The sequence below is a fragment of the Neopelma chrysocephalum genome, unplaced genomic scaffold (genome assembly GCF_003984885.1).
Source record: "Neopelma chrysocephalum unplaced genomic scaffold, ASM398488v2 Primary Assembly neopelma1_24, whole genome shotgun sequence".
NCBI classification, from domain to species: Eukaryota; Metazoa; Chordata; class Aves; order Passeriformes; family Pipridae; genus Neopelma; species Neopelma chrysocephalum.
This window is the reverse complement of record NW_020897693.1, coordinates 47351147-47369083: the sequence shown is the minus strand read 5'-3', so window position 1 is coordinate 47369083 and position 17937 is coordinate 47351147. Positions and strand designations below refer to the sequence as shown.

Here is a 17937-nt window from a genome sequence, read left to right as displayed (position 1 = left end):
TTGCCTAGAGGGATTTAAAAGTCAAATTCAGATTTTCTCTTTTATCTAGAAAGCACAAAACAGCTTCCAAATAAGGTTCTTCTGCAGGGGAAACTGAGGCACAGTGAGCAAACTTTCTTTCCAGAGACCAGAGCTGGAATCACATGTCACACTGCTCCCTGGTAGAGCCTAGGCTTGAGGCTGGGTAGGGTGCTTTTGTCTACTGGGATTTTTTCCACTAACACAGCAGCCAGATGTGGATCCTTCCTAAACCACTTCCTAAATGGATGGAGTTGTCATAATCATTCCTAACATTCCCTTTATAGAATAGAGGAAAAGATCTAAAGTAAGTAAATATGAGTGGTGGATATGAAACCCTATTTTGCAATGCCAATGTAAAGGCATTAATTTGGATGTAAAGGTAAGCCCTGTGTTTGCACTTCTAACTACTTCAGGCTTCTATCTACCTGCATTAGAAAGAAGCTGCTTCACTCATAAGAGGTTGATAGGGCAGTTACATGTAGTATTAAAGTTTTGGAGGTTTTTTTTTAATGTGGAAAATAATATTCACTTGAGGATTCTGTTTGATACACCCCATGCAAGCATTTTCCCAGAAATACAGCTGTAACAGCAACAATGCAATTAGTTTTTCTTCTTATGACTAAAACAATGGCATTTAAATCCACACACCAAGGCTGAAGGTTAAATGATTGTGGAGACATAGCAGTTGTTGTTTGTAACAGATTGTGAATAACTCTGGGAAACAGAACAATATTGCTGTGAGTTTTGCTGCATGTCTGTAGGCAGTTTGGTTAACTCAAAATTTTCTCCTGCTTTGGATGTTTAATAAAACAAAAGCAGGCATCCATTCAAGTATTCCTGCCCTATTGCAAACCAAACAAATCCTTTTTTTTTGTTGTTTTTTTATTAATTCACTCAGCAGACATAACCTTCAGCTGTTTCAGTATTTAATCACTTGCAAAAGGTATTTTGAGGGGAGCGAGAAATCCCAGACCCAAGTGTCGGGGCCAAAACCAGAGGAAATGGTGTGTTCAGGTTCAGCCCCCTCCCCGCAGGCAGTGCTGAAATGCCACATGTGGGACTCCCCCATGGGGGTCCTGACAGGGGCTCTCTTGCCATGTTGTACCACAGCCTTCACTGCAACACCAAGTGCTGCTGTGCCAAGGGCACACCCAGCCTGAGAGGGTTCCACAGCCCCTCTGAAGTTCTGGCCAGTGCTGCAAATTCAGGATCCTTTCAAGAGCTGCTTTTTTCCTTGCACAGAATAATCAGGTAGAATCCCATGGATTTTTTTTTTCCTTATGCCAGGACTGAATTTGGCTTTGTGTTGTTTGGTAGTGAATAAAGTTATATGGTTAACAAAAAAGGGGAAAAAAGAGCTGATTTTTTCAGATAAAACAGAGTTGAAGAGAGGCATTTCACATGGGATGTCACAAGGCTGCACATAAGCTTCTGAGACATTGGGGATGTAGGACCAGGGCTGTGTAGGTGCCTCTTTTCCTGGAGCTGTCATCTCCTGGTGGCAGAGGGAGGTGTAGGGCTGGGCTGCAGGCTGAGGCAGGGGCAGGAGATGCATGGAATGAGCAGCACAAACTGTTTCTCAGTGCTTCCTATCTCTGCACTCCACTGTCTCCCCTTTGCCTCTCTCCTTGTGCCACAAGGACACAGTTCACATCCAGAAGGTCTCCTGAGCCAACATGGTGTATCATCCCTGCTTTGGCAGCCTTAGGCAATGGTGCTTCCAAATAACAGAAATAACAGCTCCTCCTGAGCTTGCTGGGAGAGCTTCTTACCATGTGGAAATCCAGCCTGGCCCTTTGGGCTGTTATTTCTTTCCACGTGGCTTCTTGAAGACAGCACACGTGTGGTCCTGGGGAATGGTCTTTGTTTCAGAGGGTGACTAACAGCTGCTTAGCAAGAAGAGGCACAGGGTGGATTCAGCCTTGAGATCACTGAGGAAAAAGGTACCATGTGCTTTCGCCGGTGCCTTGAAGGCTCAAGACCCGTTTGTTTAAAGGGCTCTCAAGACGAAAGCATGAGTAATGCATTCTTGAACTGTAGCTTGGGCTGTGAGGGGAAGATGACAGTCCACGAGTGCATGACGTGCTTCTAGAGACAAAAGCCACCAGATTTTTGGCCTTGCTCCTTCTAATGAATCCCTGATGACTAATTCCATGATTGCCTCTTATCTACTCAATGAGCTTCTGTTCATAGCACAGTTCTTTGAGAAAATATTTTTTCCCTGAGTTTTGGAAAAAGTATTGTAAAGTTGTTAGCTGCCTTGCTCAGGAAATGATCCCCAGCATTCTGTGCCTTGCTCGGGATAATGGACTTTTATGATTACTTTGCTTTTCCTTAATTTCAGTTCTGGGATTACCCGTGACGAGCTTCACTAGGAAGTGCTGTTGGATCTGGGCAACCTGGTCTAGTGAAAGGTGTCCCTGTTCATGGGAGGCAGGCTGGAGCTAGCTGATCTTTGGCATCCCTTCCAACCCCAAACATTCTGCAATTCTGTGATTCTGTAAAAGCCACCGATGGTAGGGGCAACACACTGTGCTCAGCGCTCCAGCCCGTCAGCACTACTGGTGGTTTTGTTGAATTTAACTTACCTCTACTTAATGAAGTAGAAGCTTGTTTCTCTATTCCTGACCCCCACAGAAAATGGTGAGGAGAATATTCCTTCCCTTTTGCAGTAATTTTTTAACCGACTGGAAGACAATTATCACAACTGTGCTCTGTGCCTTCGCTGGAAATAATACCTTAGTCCATAGGCAGCAAAAAGTTGAAGGCCACTGCTCTGCAGTGACCAATGTTAAGCAAAACTCTCTTTCTCTGTGGATGCAGTTTGTGAAATAATTCCAGTTTTCTGGGCCGCCTTCTGATTCTCAGCATTTTTCTCCCAGCTGTCATTCACCATCCCCAGGGACTGAGTGCAGCTGGGGGATGGCTTGGCAAGCTGTGTAACCACATCTTTCTGCCTTCTGGTTTGGTTTGCTTTTCCTGCACTTGTGTAACACTTTTCACGAAAAAACAGTTCTGTCTTGCCTGATGCCAGTCTCCCCACAGTCCTGGGAACCAAGGCATAATCCTGCGTCTCCTAATGAAGCCATGGCATCTCCCCAGTCCCACACTCATTATGGAGCTCAGGCTACTCGTGCTGCCAGGCACAATTTCATGCCTGGCCAAACATAAACTATGCCTGGTCAGACATCTTGGGAATTAGGTGCTCATCTTTAATCTGCCATACACTTTTCCTGCCTCATTTAGCAAGAGGTACAACCTCTGTGCAGTTGGTAGAGAAAGCCTTACTGACATTTTAAGACTCTCACTTAAGTAGTATCAAGATGGCAAAAATACTACAACAGCCTTTTTTTCAGAGGTTTCTCTGCCTTACATGTTACTTCTTTTCTGGATAACATATTTGAATGACTTGGTATGAATTTACAAATATAAATGGAGAGTGCTACATTGAAAGAGTATTAGAGGCTATTTGCAGTGCTCTGTGTGACAGGGATGAAGGCAGGAAGACAAAGTTTATGTGCTCAGTATCCTCAGGTAGTAGACAGTTATGTGGCTGTGGGACTAGAGAAAATTCTTGTAGTTTTGTAAAGGTTATCTTAATCCACTTTTGCCATATATTAATGTACATCAGTCTTAACCTTTTCCCAATACCGTTTTTTATTGTAACAGTGATAGTAAATAGTTTAAAGCAATGCCCTGTCAGCCTGGCTGATCTCTTGCACAGGTTTTATGGGAGAGGTGGACCAGTCCCAGTGCTAATGTCACGTCATCATTAGCAGTATTACATAAAATTGTCCTTAAGGGATGGAAACGGATGATGATACTGAGCAGAGCACTCCTGTATCTGCCCAGAACCAAGAGAATGAAAATGACTGGCTTTGGGGCAGTGAATCCAACCACAACAAGATTTCATGGAGAAAGATGCAAAATACAGAAGATAAACGTTCGCTAAACATCAGTACTTTGGAGAAGTGTGGTATATAATCACCAAAGCTGCTAAACCTAAAACTAATACAACTTTACTTTTCAGCCACCCCTGAGATAATAACGCTCTGGCACCTCTTTTCATCCCAACTGTGTGTGCTGGGTAGTGTCGGGCCACATCGCCCAGCTCATAAAGTGGACAGAATATTGCAATCTGCTTCTCACTGATCATCTTTAATATTTTCACCCAATTGAGAGCTCATTTCTGAAAGATACCATGACAGGGAGCTAAGCATTATAATGGTGCTGCACTAAAAGACTTTTTTCGGGAGTATTTTGACTGACTGATTAGGAGCTTCAGCTCAGGGACAGCCTTCTGGGCATTCACTGCAATGTTTTGGTACTCCTCCTTTCTTGCTTTGTGTGAGCCTGTTTTCCATATCTTCCTTCCAGGAAAGGACAACTTCACAGAGCAAAATTGATGAAATGATGTTACCCAAAGGCTGCTCTCAGATGGTAAATGCCAGCCCATGTACCCTGGCTGCAGGCACTGTTCCCTTGCTTTTCACCCCAAACCAGAAACAGTGTTGTGAAACAGCAGAGACCTCTGAAACAAAAAATATCTTTCACCACCCACACAATACTGTCGGCTGTGCCAAATCTGCACATCCCTCCCCCCCCCAAAAAAAATGCATTGTTCACCACTGAGAAACTAAATGTGGAGAGAGTTTGGTTCTTCCATTTATCTGGATACTTTCAAGACAGCTTGATTCACCAGAGGATGCATCTGCATAATGTAGCTTGGGTCCTTGGGGGTAAAAGTGAGCTCTGTGTCCTGGAGGGGAATGTAACTGTGTGCTGGAGTAGGAATGGATATGATGGTGTTTTTCTTCACTGAGAAACAACAAGCAGGAGGAGGTAACAGGGTGATAAAAATTGAGCTCCTTGGCACTTTCCTACCAGAGCAACATATTTCACATTTAAAGGCCCTGAGAGGCCTTTCTTCTCTTGTTTTTGGAATGTGAGATGTGGCGTAATGAACACTGAATGTTTTACAGAAGACAGCTGGACAGCAGCAGCTCATTTTGGAAAGCACACAGTCCTTCCTCTCTCCTTGTTTAACTGGCTCCAGGGTCTGCGCTGCAGCCCAGACCAAGCATCCCCCTGCCCAGGGAGACCCCTGCTTCTGACCCACCCTGGATCTCCCTCCCCACTTGGACGGCTGTTGGGGCAGGACAGGGGCTGAACCATAGTCTTGTCATAATCGGGTTAAACTGGTTTGCTCAAGAGCAGGCAGCTGGAGAGCAGCAGCCTGGAGGAAGCCAGCTCTGTGCCTGTCACTGGCTTACAGGATGCCAGGCTGCAGGATCTGAGTGTCCCAGGAGAGGCTCTGACAAAAGGCAGGCCATTGTGCCCAGCTTTCCTCCATGACTCCAGGGTAGCAACTTGCTTTTATTAGAAAACGGAAGCTGAGCTCCATATCTAATCCTAGGGCCAGGCATCTGGAGGCTGAGGAAAGGCTTTGTGAAGTGTTTGCCAGTCAAATAATAAGATTGAAAACCCAGTATACATTTAAATAATGCACTTGGGAAAATGTCTGTGCCACAGAACCCTTGTGTTGGGTGCTTGGATGAGAGATGCATACGGGACAGAGGGAAATTTCTGATGCACAAAAACTCCCACTGAGGCTTTAGTGCCTCAAATCCTGCACTCCACTGAAGTTGCAGTCTTCGAAGTCTGTGACTGAGCATGTAAAACTAGAAATCTTTTTATTTCTGCCATTTAGTCAATGCTTTTAACAATAAATGTTAATCTCTCAGCACTGGTGTTCTTCCCCTCTGCTGGGATGGGGGATGTAGCTCACAGATCCATGAGGGGTGTAATCCAGTGCTCCCTGATTCACCATGACCCCAGGACAGGAAAGGGGAGCTCCAAAGTGTTCCTGAGCTCTGCACATCCAATGGGAGATGCATATGATATTTTACTTCTCCTTCTCCATAGCAAATACAAAGAGTCACCGAGCTGAGGATCTGCAGGAATTGTCATGAGCTGTATGGAAGAAAGATGCAGGGCAGAAAATTCCTTCTGGGACTTCCTGTCTCAAGCTGTCAATTTGTCCATGATATTTCAAAGCCATCTTTAGAAGAACACCTTATCTTGACTGTGGAGATAGCAGGTTTATCTTAGAAAAATTCTCATAGGATGACTGTGAATAAAAGGCGCACTCTTTATTTCTCATCCATCAGAACAGCTCCCTTGGCCTGTCACTAGTGCCTGCTGCTCACCCAGGCTGAAATTTATACTGGTGCAACCTGAAGCAAAGGAAATGAAAGTCTCAGTGCTGGTGCTGTAAGCTCTGCTGTAGACAAATAATTGTTCAAGGCTATGCCATGTCCACATTTATCAGATTATTGATAGACCATAAACACATCTCTGTAAAGTCTCAGATTTATTGCTGTGGAGGGCAACCTAAGGATAAATTGAATTAAATAAAATCAAATTTGTACATCTCTAGGCTGCTGGATGTCTCTTTTAGTCTCCCCTGCAGATGCTGGATGTGATGCTTTGGATCCCTCGTGGTGTTACACCAATGGTGTTCCATGCCCATCAATGGGGTGATGCTGGCTTACACCAGATGAGGATCAGATCTGTAGCACTATGTCTGTCCACCTCACATTTGGTTTCATACTGCAGTCAGATTGTACCAGATTTGTTAAAATATGTTTAAACATACAAGAAAATGGACTAGAGGCATGATGACCCTTTTCCTCAGGTCAAGGAGAACTTGGAGCTTCACTCCACATGGCACATCCAATCCAGACATGCCTGTCCACACAGAGAGGCTGTGATGGCATGAACAGACCTTCGGTCCAACAGGAGTTTCCCAAGGCAGCCTGTGAGTGAGGAAAATCTGCTGAAATGCCTGAAGGACCACCAGGGCCATCCTGGAGGGCAGAGTAGTCCATGTGCTACATGTCCCAGCCATGGGGTTTGGTTACCCAAAGCTTTCCTCCTCAGGCAGGTAGTGGTTTGTGGCATCAGGTCACAACGTCACTGCCTTGCATCATGCCAGCTTGGCCAGCTGGTTCACAGTGGAGGAAATAAGACTTGGGTGCTACCACATCCCTGCCCAAGCTCTGCCCCTTGATTGCTCACGGGTACTAATTACAAAGGAGGCTCTTGCTCTGCTGCTGTATAATTATGCAAAGCACAGTCCGAGCCTTAATATAGCTCTGAGTGAACTGCTTTTGGTTTTCTATGAAGAGAAATTTAATTTTGGACCAAACAACAGAGCAGCCTCCCAACAATAGAATCTGTATGGAACACAGGGTAGACACAGTGTCTGAACTGGAGCTGCTTCCCAGGGGCTCTTGCAGGAGGTTGGTGTCTCGGTGCCTCTGTTGCCTTTGGGTTCTGAACTCAGGGTAGCAAGTTCAGAAAACTATTTCTTTCTCCATGGCAATCAAAAATTTGGGTTTGCAGAGGAGCAAGGGAGGGAAGCAGATTTTAGATCATGTGCAGAGGCAGCGTAGGAGGTGGGAGGATGCTGACTGCTGTTCTGGTTCTGTTTTAGAAGCAGCATATGACCACCGGAACATCAATTTCAGCGAAGAGTGTGTTGCCCTCTCCTCCATTGGAGCTTTCCAGCATGTGGCAGACTTGACGAAGAATTGCCGCTCTCCTGGTGCGCCCCAGCCCCCGGCGCGCGAGGATGGCCAGGATGTGGTCCTTCCTGAAAAACCAAACACAACCTCACTCAGACCTGGCAGGCAAAACCAGCCCAAAAGGTAACAACCAACAACCTCGCAGGAGATGGAGCAAGGACACAGCAAAGTGCCAGGGACCGTCCCCTCACCACGCTGGAGAAGCCACCAGGAGTTGGGTCTCCAGCCTCTGGAGGTATCAAGCCAGTGAACATCAGCTCCTGCCACACTGCACTGGTGGGATGCCCTCCTGCTGGCTGGTGCTTCAGGGAATTTCCTCTTCTGTCTCCACACACACGTGACGCCTATTTCAAGTTTCCCTGAGAGGCTGTAGACCTTTTGTTTAATGATTATTTTGAATTGAGTAATGAAAGTGCTAATATTTAGGAAGTTGACAGGCACTAATTAGATTAGAGCTGGGAAGCCAACTTGGAAACGTACCCTGTTCCAGTAATCTCGGTATATACAAATTCCTCAACGTCTCTGAGAGCTCAGGGGAAGAATTAAGAAACCTGAACAGGAAGCAATGCAGGTCCAGCAGGTTCCACCCCGTTTTCCAAACTTGATTGTTAAAAATAGTATTACTCAATAATGGAAAGTCAAAAATGAGATAAATCAAGAGGACGAGCCTTAAAACTTGGCTTGGGTCTGAGCCTAATGATGAAAAAGTACCACAAATTACAGCCTTGTAAGTGGCTTTTCTAAGTGGAAAGTTGTTTTCAAATAGTCATCACTGATGACTAGGCATAATTTACCTCCCCCATCCTTCCCAGAACAGGCACTGCCTCCTCCGTCAGCTTAATCTGGCCACTGAGATTAAACTTTTTTTTTTTTTAAATAGGTGTGTTCACCTAGGAAATTACTCAAGAACAATTTTTTTTTTCATGTCCACATCTTGAATTTCCCCGCACAGATAAGCCTGAAGCATATCTGACCCAGTAAAGTTAAATCTAGTTATGAAAAATTTTGAGCCACAGCTATGGGGGAAGGAAAACAGATTTAATGTGATTTTTTTTCTCAATATTTGAGGATCCACTTCAGTGTTCTGAGCAATTAGTTAAATTTATGGTTTATTTTGTATAAATGTCATCCATCAGAAACTGTGTAACCCTGTACAAAAATCTTTGGGTTCTTTTCCCTGAAATTACTCTGATGAAATGGAGTTTTCTGCAGTCTGTACCACTGATATTCATTCTCAGTTGCTGGTAGAAGAGCTGTAGAAGAGGAGATAACTCCTGATTGCAGCTGTTAAGCCATGCACAGAGCTAGTCACTTTGTTTACTTTTGTGGTAGTTTTAAACTTTTCAGATGCAGCTTTGGAACAGCAAACGGAAAGTATAAAAGAAAGAATATGTAATTTATTCCAAAATTTAATGGCTGCCTCACTTTGAAGTCTGAGCCTCAGAAGAGGAGACAAAGTATTTGCTTCAAATCTGGAGTCTGCAAATCAGCAAACTGGGCTGATACTGGTGATGCACTGAAATCAAACCAGAGCTTTACTGTGAAACAAGGTTCATTTGGAGAAAAAAAATAGAATTCAGTGATAGGATGCATGGGAATGGTTGAAAGCTGTGTCAGGGGAGTTCTAGACTTGACATTAGGAAGCATTTCTTTACTAAGAGGGATGTCCAACAGTGGAACAGGCTTCCTAAAGAGGCGTTTGATGTCCCAAGCCTGTCAGTGTTTAAGAGGCATTTGGGCAATGCCCTTAATAGCTTGCATTAACTTTTGGTCAGTCCTGAAGTGGTCAGGCAGCTGGACTGGATGATTGTAGTAGGTCCCTTCCTAATAGACTGAAATAGTCTATTCTATTCTATTCCATTCCATTCTAAAATAAAAAAGCTTTGAAGTTAATTTTGCATGCATCATAAGATCCAGCAGACAGGGGAAAAAAAGAGAAAGTATACAGACATAAAAAGAGAAAAATAAGATGGGATTCCCACTGTTGCTGGCACCCTGACCTCTAACATATGGCTGCCAACAATGAGGTGAAGAGCTCGGGATGGAGCCCAACAGTTCTGGCATCTGTCGTTTCATGTACCTGATATCTGGATAATTCTGACACAGCTTCTTGACGTACACCTTGATCTTGTCCTTTTTCTTCGCTTTAATGATCTTGGCAATGTGGTGTATGGCGGGAATGAGCCACTCGGAGTCAGAGCCCTGTGGATGAAGAGCCACATGGGGATGTCAGGGGGGAGAGCAGCACCTGCTAAATGCCTTTTTCCCTACAATGCAGAGCTGGGTGTGAGGCAGGACTGCTTCAGGCAGGACAGGCTGCCTCCAGCAGGCAGCAAGGTGCCAACAAGGAGTTCCCCCGAGGCCGGACTCTGCCCTTCCCGGTGCTCGTGAGCATCCCAGGGAGTCAGACCCTGGTCAGGGCACTGTGGCTGTGGTCTAGCACACAGGCAGATGCCAGACTTTACCTCCTGCTGCCTAATAATTTCACATGCCTTATTTTTGAGAGGGGATTTAGTGCCCTGGATGCCTGACTTTCTGCAAAATCCAATGAATTCAACTTTGGCTTCCCTGAAAATCACAGACTGATGTTGCTGTGGGAGACTAAAATGTTGAAGTTAATGACTCAAATAATCAGCCATTTTCAAACACGGCAGGGTGGTGCTTTGCCGAGGCCAGGTTTGCACCCAATGTTTGGGTGTGTGGTGGCAAAACCTCTGATCTGTGTAAGAACAGCCCAGGTGCAGAGTGCGTGAGCACCCACCACCGGAGGGTGACCGTGACAAACTAACCTTTTTTTTAGCAACAAGGAGGTTTTTAAGCCAGATAAGGAAAAAGCCAACAGGAAGCAGATCCTGCGAGGTGGAATAATTTTTTTTATCATGCCAATTTCCTTCTTTACACAGCTGGTTCATGTGTAAAACTCCCTCTTCAGGGGAGGTATTGGGACATTCACACATATCTCTTCTGATAAGACATAACTGGCTCAACTACGCAGGTGTGAGAAAGAGCGGTCGTGTTTTAGAAGGGGTCATGAACCACCAAAGACTCCAAAGCTCCTCCAGACTCACTTCTGGGGCCTTCCAACAGAAGACTGCATATTATCCACAGCATTATATCAGACAGTGAGAAACTCCTGCCCCCTGCCATCCCCCACTGGGAGGTACCTGGGCATTCCCACCTGAACCCATTAAACCCATTGCAGGCTTCTCCCACCCCTGATGGATCAAGACTGCAACCATCACTTTGACCAACAGGCATCTAAATTGTGACAATCAAGCCTTGTCGCTGGATCCATGGGTGGGGATATCTTTCCTCTCCACTACCTACTCTTTCTTCCTTTCCTTCATATATTTTCTTAAGCGATATCTTTATACCTTTATATTGTTATATTACTATAGATAATAACCAAAATGGCTACATCCCTCATGTCCATTGCAATCAAATTGTTCTAAAATAAATCTGCCATGTATATATATATATATATTTGTAAACACTGGTAATTCAGTGTTGTTTCACTCTAATCTGCCCCAAGGGATCTATTAACAAGAACCTCAGTTACCTCACCTTCAGGGATGGGTTGTAACTGGCCTAGTCACAAAACACGCAAAGCTGCCACTGCAGAGAGGCTGGTGGGCTGGAAGCCCACACCATGAACCTGCAGTAAAACCTCACTTGCTCTCTTTTAAGGACTTCTATACTTCTTGAGGCTTGGCCTCCTCAGAAGCCTGCCGCCTTTGTCTCTGAGAAGCCAAGTGGGAATATTGTACCTCTGGGAATGGGCCAGGAGAGAACTCACATACCTGATCAATGAGAGTATTATGAAAGATTCTGGCTTCCAGATCCATCTTTTTGCTCACTTTTTGCCGTGTCTCCCTGTTCATTCTCCATCTGTGTTTGATGACCTGTGTGATATATTCCTTCACCACGTATCTATGAACTTCACGTAGAAGCTCCTGGATAAAAAAAACAAACCTCATGGTTTTTCTGTGGTTCCCGTACAAGGCCAAGGCAGTGAAAGAGGGCAGGGAAAGCTCTTAGGTCTTTAGCAGCACCTGAGGGCACAGAGGAGGTACATGAAGGCAACACACCATCAGCACATGCTGCCCAGGCCAGCCCGATGAAAGGAATCAGTGGCTTACAGTCCCTTGCTCTGGCACAGAGCAGTGGCTGCACCCGAGGGAATGCCACGGAAATACTCCTCATCCTGAAATAGCCCACGACTTTATGTTGGTAGTTTGGCTTCTCAGTAGCAAAGGGGGATATTTTGGATTGTTTTAAAAGCCAGTTTTAATGGTTCTTGCAGATTTTAAATATAGAGCAGTTGTCACCTATCTCTGTATTTCACAACTGCATAGATGTGAAAGGAGCACGTAAGCCTGGAACTCATGGAATTGCAATGTTCAGCGGCAATTGTCACCACAGCTTTCTGTTCCTCTTTAAACAAAATCAGTTTCTGTATTTGAACTACAGGGAGGAAAGTTGTTCTTTAATTCACATGTGGAAGTATGGAAATATCTAAACTCCTTTGCATCTGCAGCTCCCACAGTTATAAAGAGCAACCATCACTGTAGAGGAGTCTGCAGGTCTGACCATAGCCTGAAAATGACATTGTGACCCCTCCAGCATCGCTGTGCCCAGGTGTGGGATCAGTGGCCTACCTGACCCGTGGGCTTCCTCATGTGCTGCAGGTGCTCGGAGAACTGCGAGACTGCTGACGCCAGTGAGTCCGGCCTTGCTGTATCCAAAATCCAGTCCTTGGTCAGGATTTTCTTAAGGAATGGCTGAAAAAAGACCAGCTCACTGATGGCACTGGTAACATTCAGACTAGCTGATGCCCAAGCGGAAGGCACTCAGCTGTACACCTGCTGGCTTGAAACAAAAATCACAGAGCACTGATGGCACACCCCCTCTGCATGAAGACACACCCAGAGCACAGAGCAGGGTGAGATTCTCTCTCCACCCCAGGGAATTCAGACTCATGTCTCCCTTTTCTGGGTAGGCACGCCAGTGCAGAGAGGAGAAGCATCACTCCCTGAGCAGGAGATGTTTTGGCATTAAAGGCTTACTTGAGATATCTCATTTCTTTTCTCTGTGCCACCTTCTGATCCACTAGCTCTATTTCTTTGGGTAAATGAATTTGTATCCCTACTGCATAGGTGAAGAAACAGATGTGAATGTTAATCACAGAAAACTCAGGCATGACTAGAACAAGCTGTGGTGTGCAGCTGTGTATGTTAGTGTTACTTGGGTTTGCACCAGCTATGGAAGTGACAGGTCACTTGGGAGTGAATCTGTTGGAAATTAGCCCAGTAATCCATCACCCCTACAGCCTTGTCCACAAGGAAATCAAGCTCCTCATGTTCACAGTCCTTCCAGGAGGCTATCTGTACTCCTGCAGACCTGCATGAAGTCTCACTGGGATTTTCCTTCTGCTCCTTGGCCTAATGTGATGGGAGGGGAATAGCAGCTGGGAGCATCTCCAGCTTGATGCCTCATGGTCAGTGATGACATGGGAGTTATGGCACTGTCTCACATCAGTCCTGGGTTCAAGGTACTCTGACCAAGTGTTCTCAGTGGGTTATTGTCCTTGCTGGGTCCCTAGACTTAATGTGCCTTCACATAGAAACACAGCAATATCTGCTAAAGACTTCTGGAAGAAACTCCCCTAAGGGCCAAATGCAAAATATCCCTTCTCTGGCACATCCTCTTTGTACTTTTCTCCTCTTAGCTCTCAAGATCTCTGGCTTTAGACTCCTGGCAATCTCCTTCCCAATTATTTCCCCCTCCTTGTGCTCTCCTGCTATGCTCCCAGCATGCTGAATCATAGAATCATAGAATCAGCTGGGTTGGAAAAGACCTACAAGATCACCAAGTCCAACCCTTGATCCAACACTGCTGTGGTTACCAGATCATGGTACAAAGTGCCAAAAGGGCTGTTTGGAAATGCTTTGCTTCGGCCTCTCTCAGTTCTCAAATTTTGGGTCTCTTGCTCAATGCCTTGGCTTGACTCCTTTCCTTGTCTGCCACTTAGGCTCCAAGACAAGATCTGCAGTCACTGGAAAGTCCCCTTGGCCAGGCAGGCTGGGCTTAGGTTGCATCAGTTCCCACAACTGCCTTGGTTTCTGAAAGTTATGTTTGGGGATTTAGAAAGTGAATGAGGTTGAGTGAAAAAGGATGTGACCAAAGGCTTGATTTGCCTCATCTCTTGTATTATACCAGCTAGAGCTAGTGGGCCTCAGCTGGCTGAGACCAGAAAGTCCCATCTACAACACCTGGGAAGCACAGACTTCATTGCAGCACATCGCATTGCATTTTAGGCCTCAACACAAGTTAAGCTGATATCAGAGCTTTATCAGCTGATACCAGAGCTTTAGCATCCTCATGCTGGAAAAATCAGCCTTTCTTCACCATGGGAACAGCCTGGAAAAATCACCTCTACCAGAATTAATTCTGTCCTGTCTGAAGAGGCTGCTTACAGACCATGGTGGCAGATCAACAAATCAGTAAGAATAAATCAAAGTCCTGAGAAATCCAAATGTTCTAGTAGAAGAAAAAATGTCTCATTGGTGGTGTTCAGCTGACTTCCCCTGTGCCTCATTATGGGTAAAGTTTTTCCCCACTGCTTTGCCTGAGATACTGGAAGCCACTAAATACCCTTTTCTTTTGATTATTGTAAACAGCTTGACAAAGGTATCCTTGCTCAAAGCAAAAAGCTCCCAGGATGCTGGAAGTGTTGCTTTGAGTTAAGGAGGATTTCTACAGGAGTGTTAGGCTTGATGCATTTTGGAGGGACCATAATGTCATGAGCTGCAAAATGAGGTCTAGTTGGTGAGACAAGGGAAGGACAATGGCTCTCAGCTTCTGCAGTGGTCCTGCACATACCCCTTACATTGAGGAGATAACATGGACAAGATCCTCTTACCTCTGCTTTTGTTCTTAATTTTGTTAGAAAAATATTTGTGAAGTTCCTTGTCAGAGCTGCCAAAATCTTCTGCAGTTCCTCAATGTTGACTTTAAACTCTGTTTCTAACCCTGACCTAGAGAGAGAGAGAGAGAACACCAGTGAGTTGATGTTAAAATGTAAACTATTACAGTGCCCTAAGCATTTTATCTGGATTGGCATGTTGGATATTATATTTAAATAAACTTGTGTTTGTAGTACTTCCTCTTGGAAACACTTTATGGGTCAAAGTAATGGCTCCTTTTGCACAATCCTGTGCACTGAAAATGAGTCATAGCTGTGACTGTGCTTAAAAACCCCTCAGATTTCCTCATCAAGCAGGATGGTGCAGCCATGCGGAGCAGTTGCATAGGCTGGTTGCTCTTTCACTTGAGCAACACCTCTGCTAAAGGATCTGCAAGTACCTGGGAGAGCACTGAGGGGCTGTGGGTGAAGAAAGAAGTAAATAATAAAGCCAGAGAAGGGAAAGTTGCTGACCCTGTGTCCCTCAGAGCCCGTCTGAGTCACTCCATGCAATATCTGTCATCAGCAGCTAGGATGGGGACTATGGGCATGGAAACCTGTGGAATTTCCTAAGGGCAGTGCGTACTTCTGCAAGGTTTCAACCCATGAGGAAGAAAACACAACTTCTGAGAGGTTAAGGGATTCCCCAGTGTGTGTGTGAGCTTTGGGGGCATTGTGAGCTCCTGTCTTTCTTCTCACTTTCCATCCCTGTCCCGCTGTGACACACTTTGGGGGTGGGGTGGTGGGGGAACTGAGGAAGCAAGGCAACACCAGTGGTGGACGAGCTTCCATGGATGTGCCATATCCACTGCTGTGACCACAGAGAGCGGGAGGTTCCTGCCTCTGCCCAGTAGCTACTTTATATGTCTGGGGTTGCCCAGGCAGGACTATAAAGCACTCAACAGCATCCCTGTCATGCCAGGCTGGAGCTCAGGGCTGCAACTCCCATTGAATTCTGGGTCCAGCATGCAAAAAAATCATGCTGCTAGGTCATCTAGCTCTGCCCAGCACTCATCACCCCAGGCTGATGAATAGGTAGCTTGACTCGGGAATAAACCCAGCAGAGCCAATCCGCCACCCAAACACTGCCAGCTCCCTGCCTGGGGCTGGCGTCTCCCTTCACCCTCTCGCCAGTCTCCAGCAGGGAAAGGGAGAGCAATTTTCCGCGGGGTCAGGAGGAGGCAGTGAAAGCCAGCTCCTCGGCGAGGTTAGCATTGCTGGAGAGACCGTGCCATCTAGAGACTTCCCGACGGTAGTGCTCACTGCGGCTGGAGCCGTCGGCTCCTGTGAGACACCGAACACGAAATCCTCTCCATCCCCTCAGTATCATTTGGCATACAGCATCCCCGCCGGAGGCAGTGCCAGGCAGCAATGCAGCAACATGAGCTGGAGATCACAACCCAAGCTTTTTGATGGCCAGAGCCCACGCATTATTCCTGTGTTGTTTTGCTGGGTTGGCCTCTGAAGCACCACATCTGCATCACAGAGATGACTCCAGATGCTGAAGAGCCCCTGGGCCTTGGTGGGCCATGTCCCTGCGTGGCTGCAGACCATCCCCCTGGGGCAGGCATATGAACAGCACCAGTATTCCGTGGAACTGGCACTGGGGGGGCTGTGGCAGCTGTGTGAGCGGCTGCAGAGTGGGATGTGCAAGGTCATCATGTGCCGCAGCACTGGGCTGAGGGACCAGACCCTGGGACATGCGCTCGCTGGCACCATCCTACTTATGGGGAGAGGTATAGTCAGATCTCTGATAGTCAGCACTGATGATACCTGTTCATCAGAGGCACTTTTCAACACATGGCTTGAAATAACTAATTCATGCAAAACCCTGGAAGTTCCAGCTGCCAGATGCAATGGCAGGGGTTTATTTTCAGGTTCAGTGCTTTCATAGAGTTTCCTCCAGCCCAGTGCCAAAGGCAGCCTTGAGACCGTGTTTCTGGGTTTATACTGCTAACCTCCAGAAGAAAACGTGGAAAACCCCCTCCTCTGAGGCTGAAAATGAGTTTAAAACTTTCATGCAAGCACTGCATCTGTTCGTGTTTCTGTCTCTTCACGCCTGTGACTTTTATTTGCATCCCTTGGTGAAAATCCTCCTGTCAGGTTAGAACGGCTGGAGGTTGAGCACCCAGCGGGGCACCCCAAGGAGACCTTGATCTTTCCTTTACAAATGCTGTTACCCTCCCAGACCCCAAAAACATGGCATCTCAGCTCAGGGGGAGTGGACTTACATTAGGTCGTGGAAGCTGTTGATGTAGGCAACAACACAGGGTGCAAAGATGGGGTTGTCCTGGGCAGTGCTCCAAGCCTTCTCAAACTCCTTCTCAAACCTGTAAGAAAAGACACTCAGGTAACACTTAATAGTGGGGGGACTGAGGATGGCTCATCTTCTGTGTACGTGGTGATGTCAGGAGACACCCGTGGCTGGCCCAACCTGTCCCCTCTGTACGCAGACATTTTTTTTCCAGTTGTCACAACATGTGTGTGCATTGGAAGAAAGTAGATGGCGGATAATTACGGGTTTAGGATGCACTCGCCTGAGCAGGTATGGAGCACTTTTGGAGAGATGCCAGGGATGTGGGCAGGCCAACTCTTACTTTTCCTCATGCTGAGGGTTTAATTGCGGCTGTGGTACTCAGGCTTGTAAGTCTGGACCTTCATTTTGCTGGCTTTTGGGACAATATATTATGTGCCTTCTTAAGCACAACACAGGCAAAGGATTTACCTGAGGGCTGATTTTACAACAGAAGGTGAATAGGAACAGGGCAGCACATCTGACTTTTCTTCCCCCTAACCTCAGTGTCAGGTAGCTTTCTTTTGTCTAGCACAGGTTCTATGGTTTTTGCAGCTGTTTTACAGACAAGTCTGTGCTGATGACAGGAAGCTGTGTGCTCAGGAAGGCTTTGTTTGATGGTCCCATTCTTTGTCAGGGTAAAGGGATCTGCTTAGGCTGGCCTCAGGCATTTGTATCTCAGGTTTGTTTCCATAAAAGCTTAAGTTTCAGTGGTCTTTTAATCTGAGAGCTGTTGCTGCCCTGGTTTGGATTGTAGAGCATTTTAAAAAAGGAACAAAAAACCCAATAAAAAAATAAAAGGAAAAAGTAAAAGAAAAAATAATTAAAAAAGAGAAAAAAGAAAGGGGAAAAGAAGAACAAAGAAAAAAGAAATAAAAGAGAAAAATAAGAAAAATGAGGGAAAGAAAAGGCCAGAACATCACTGCCTTGTTTCTGCTCGAAAACCCAGGCAGACTTCAAAGCCAAATAGCTGGTTTGAACTACCCTGCTCACTCAGGGCATGGGAGAGAAGTATAGACCACTGGGCTACTAGAGATAAGGGTTTAGAAGGGAAAGTGTTGCCTTCAGTG

General features: G+C 45.9%; 1 protein-coding gene across 3 annotated transcripts in view; it reads right to left on the bottom strand.

The window, feature by feature from the left end:
• Positions 1-2442: 2442 nt before the first annotated feature.
• EXOC3L4 (exocyst complex component 3 like 4) overlaps positions 2443-17937 on the bottom strand; it is a 28383-nt gene continuing 12888 nt past the window's right edge. For 2 of the 3 annotated variants that reach the window (XM_027674025.1, XM_027674026.1), the window contains 6 exons: positions 16806-16904; positions 14533-14647; positions 12269-12391; positions 11411-11563; positions 9611-9812; positions 2443-7678 (listed from right to left, as the gene is read on the bottom strand). In XM_027674025.1, coding sequence (XP_027529826.1) covers positions 7458-7678; positions 9611-9812; positions 11411-11563; positions 12269-12391; positions 14533-14647; positions 16806-16904 — 913 coding nt within the window. In that variant the 3' untranslated portion in view covers positions 2443-7457. The remainder of the gene's footprint in view (positions 7679-9610; positions 9813-11410; positions 11564-12268; positions 12392-14532; positions 14648-16805; positions 16905-17937) is intronic. The other variant, XM_027674027.1, reaches the window with a different exon arrangement.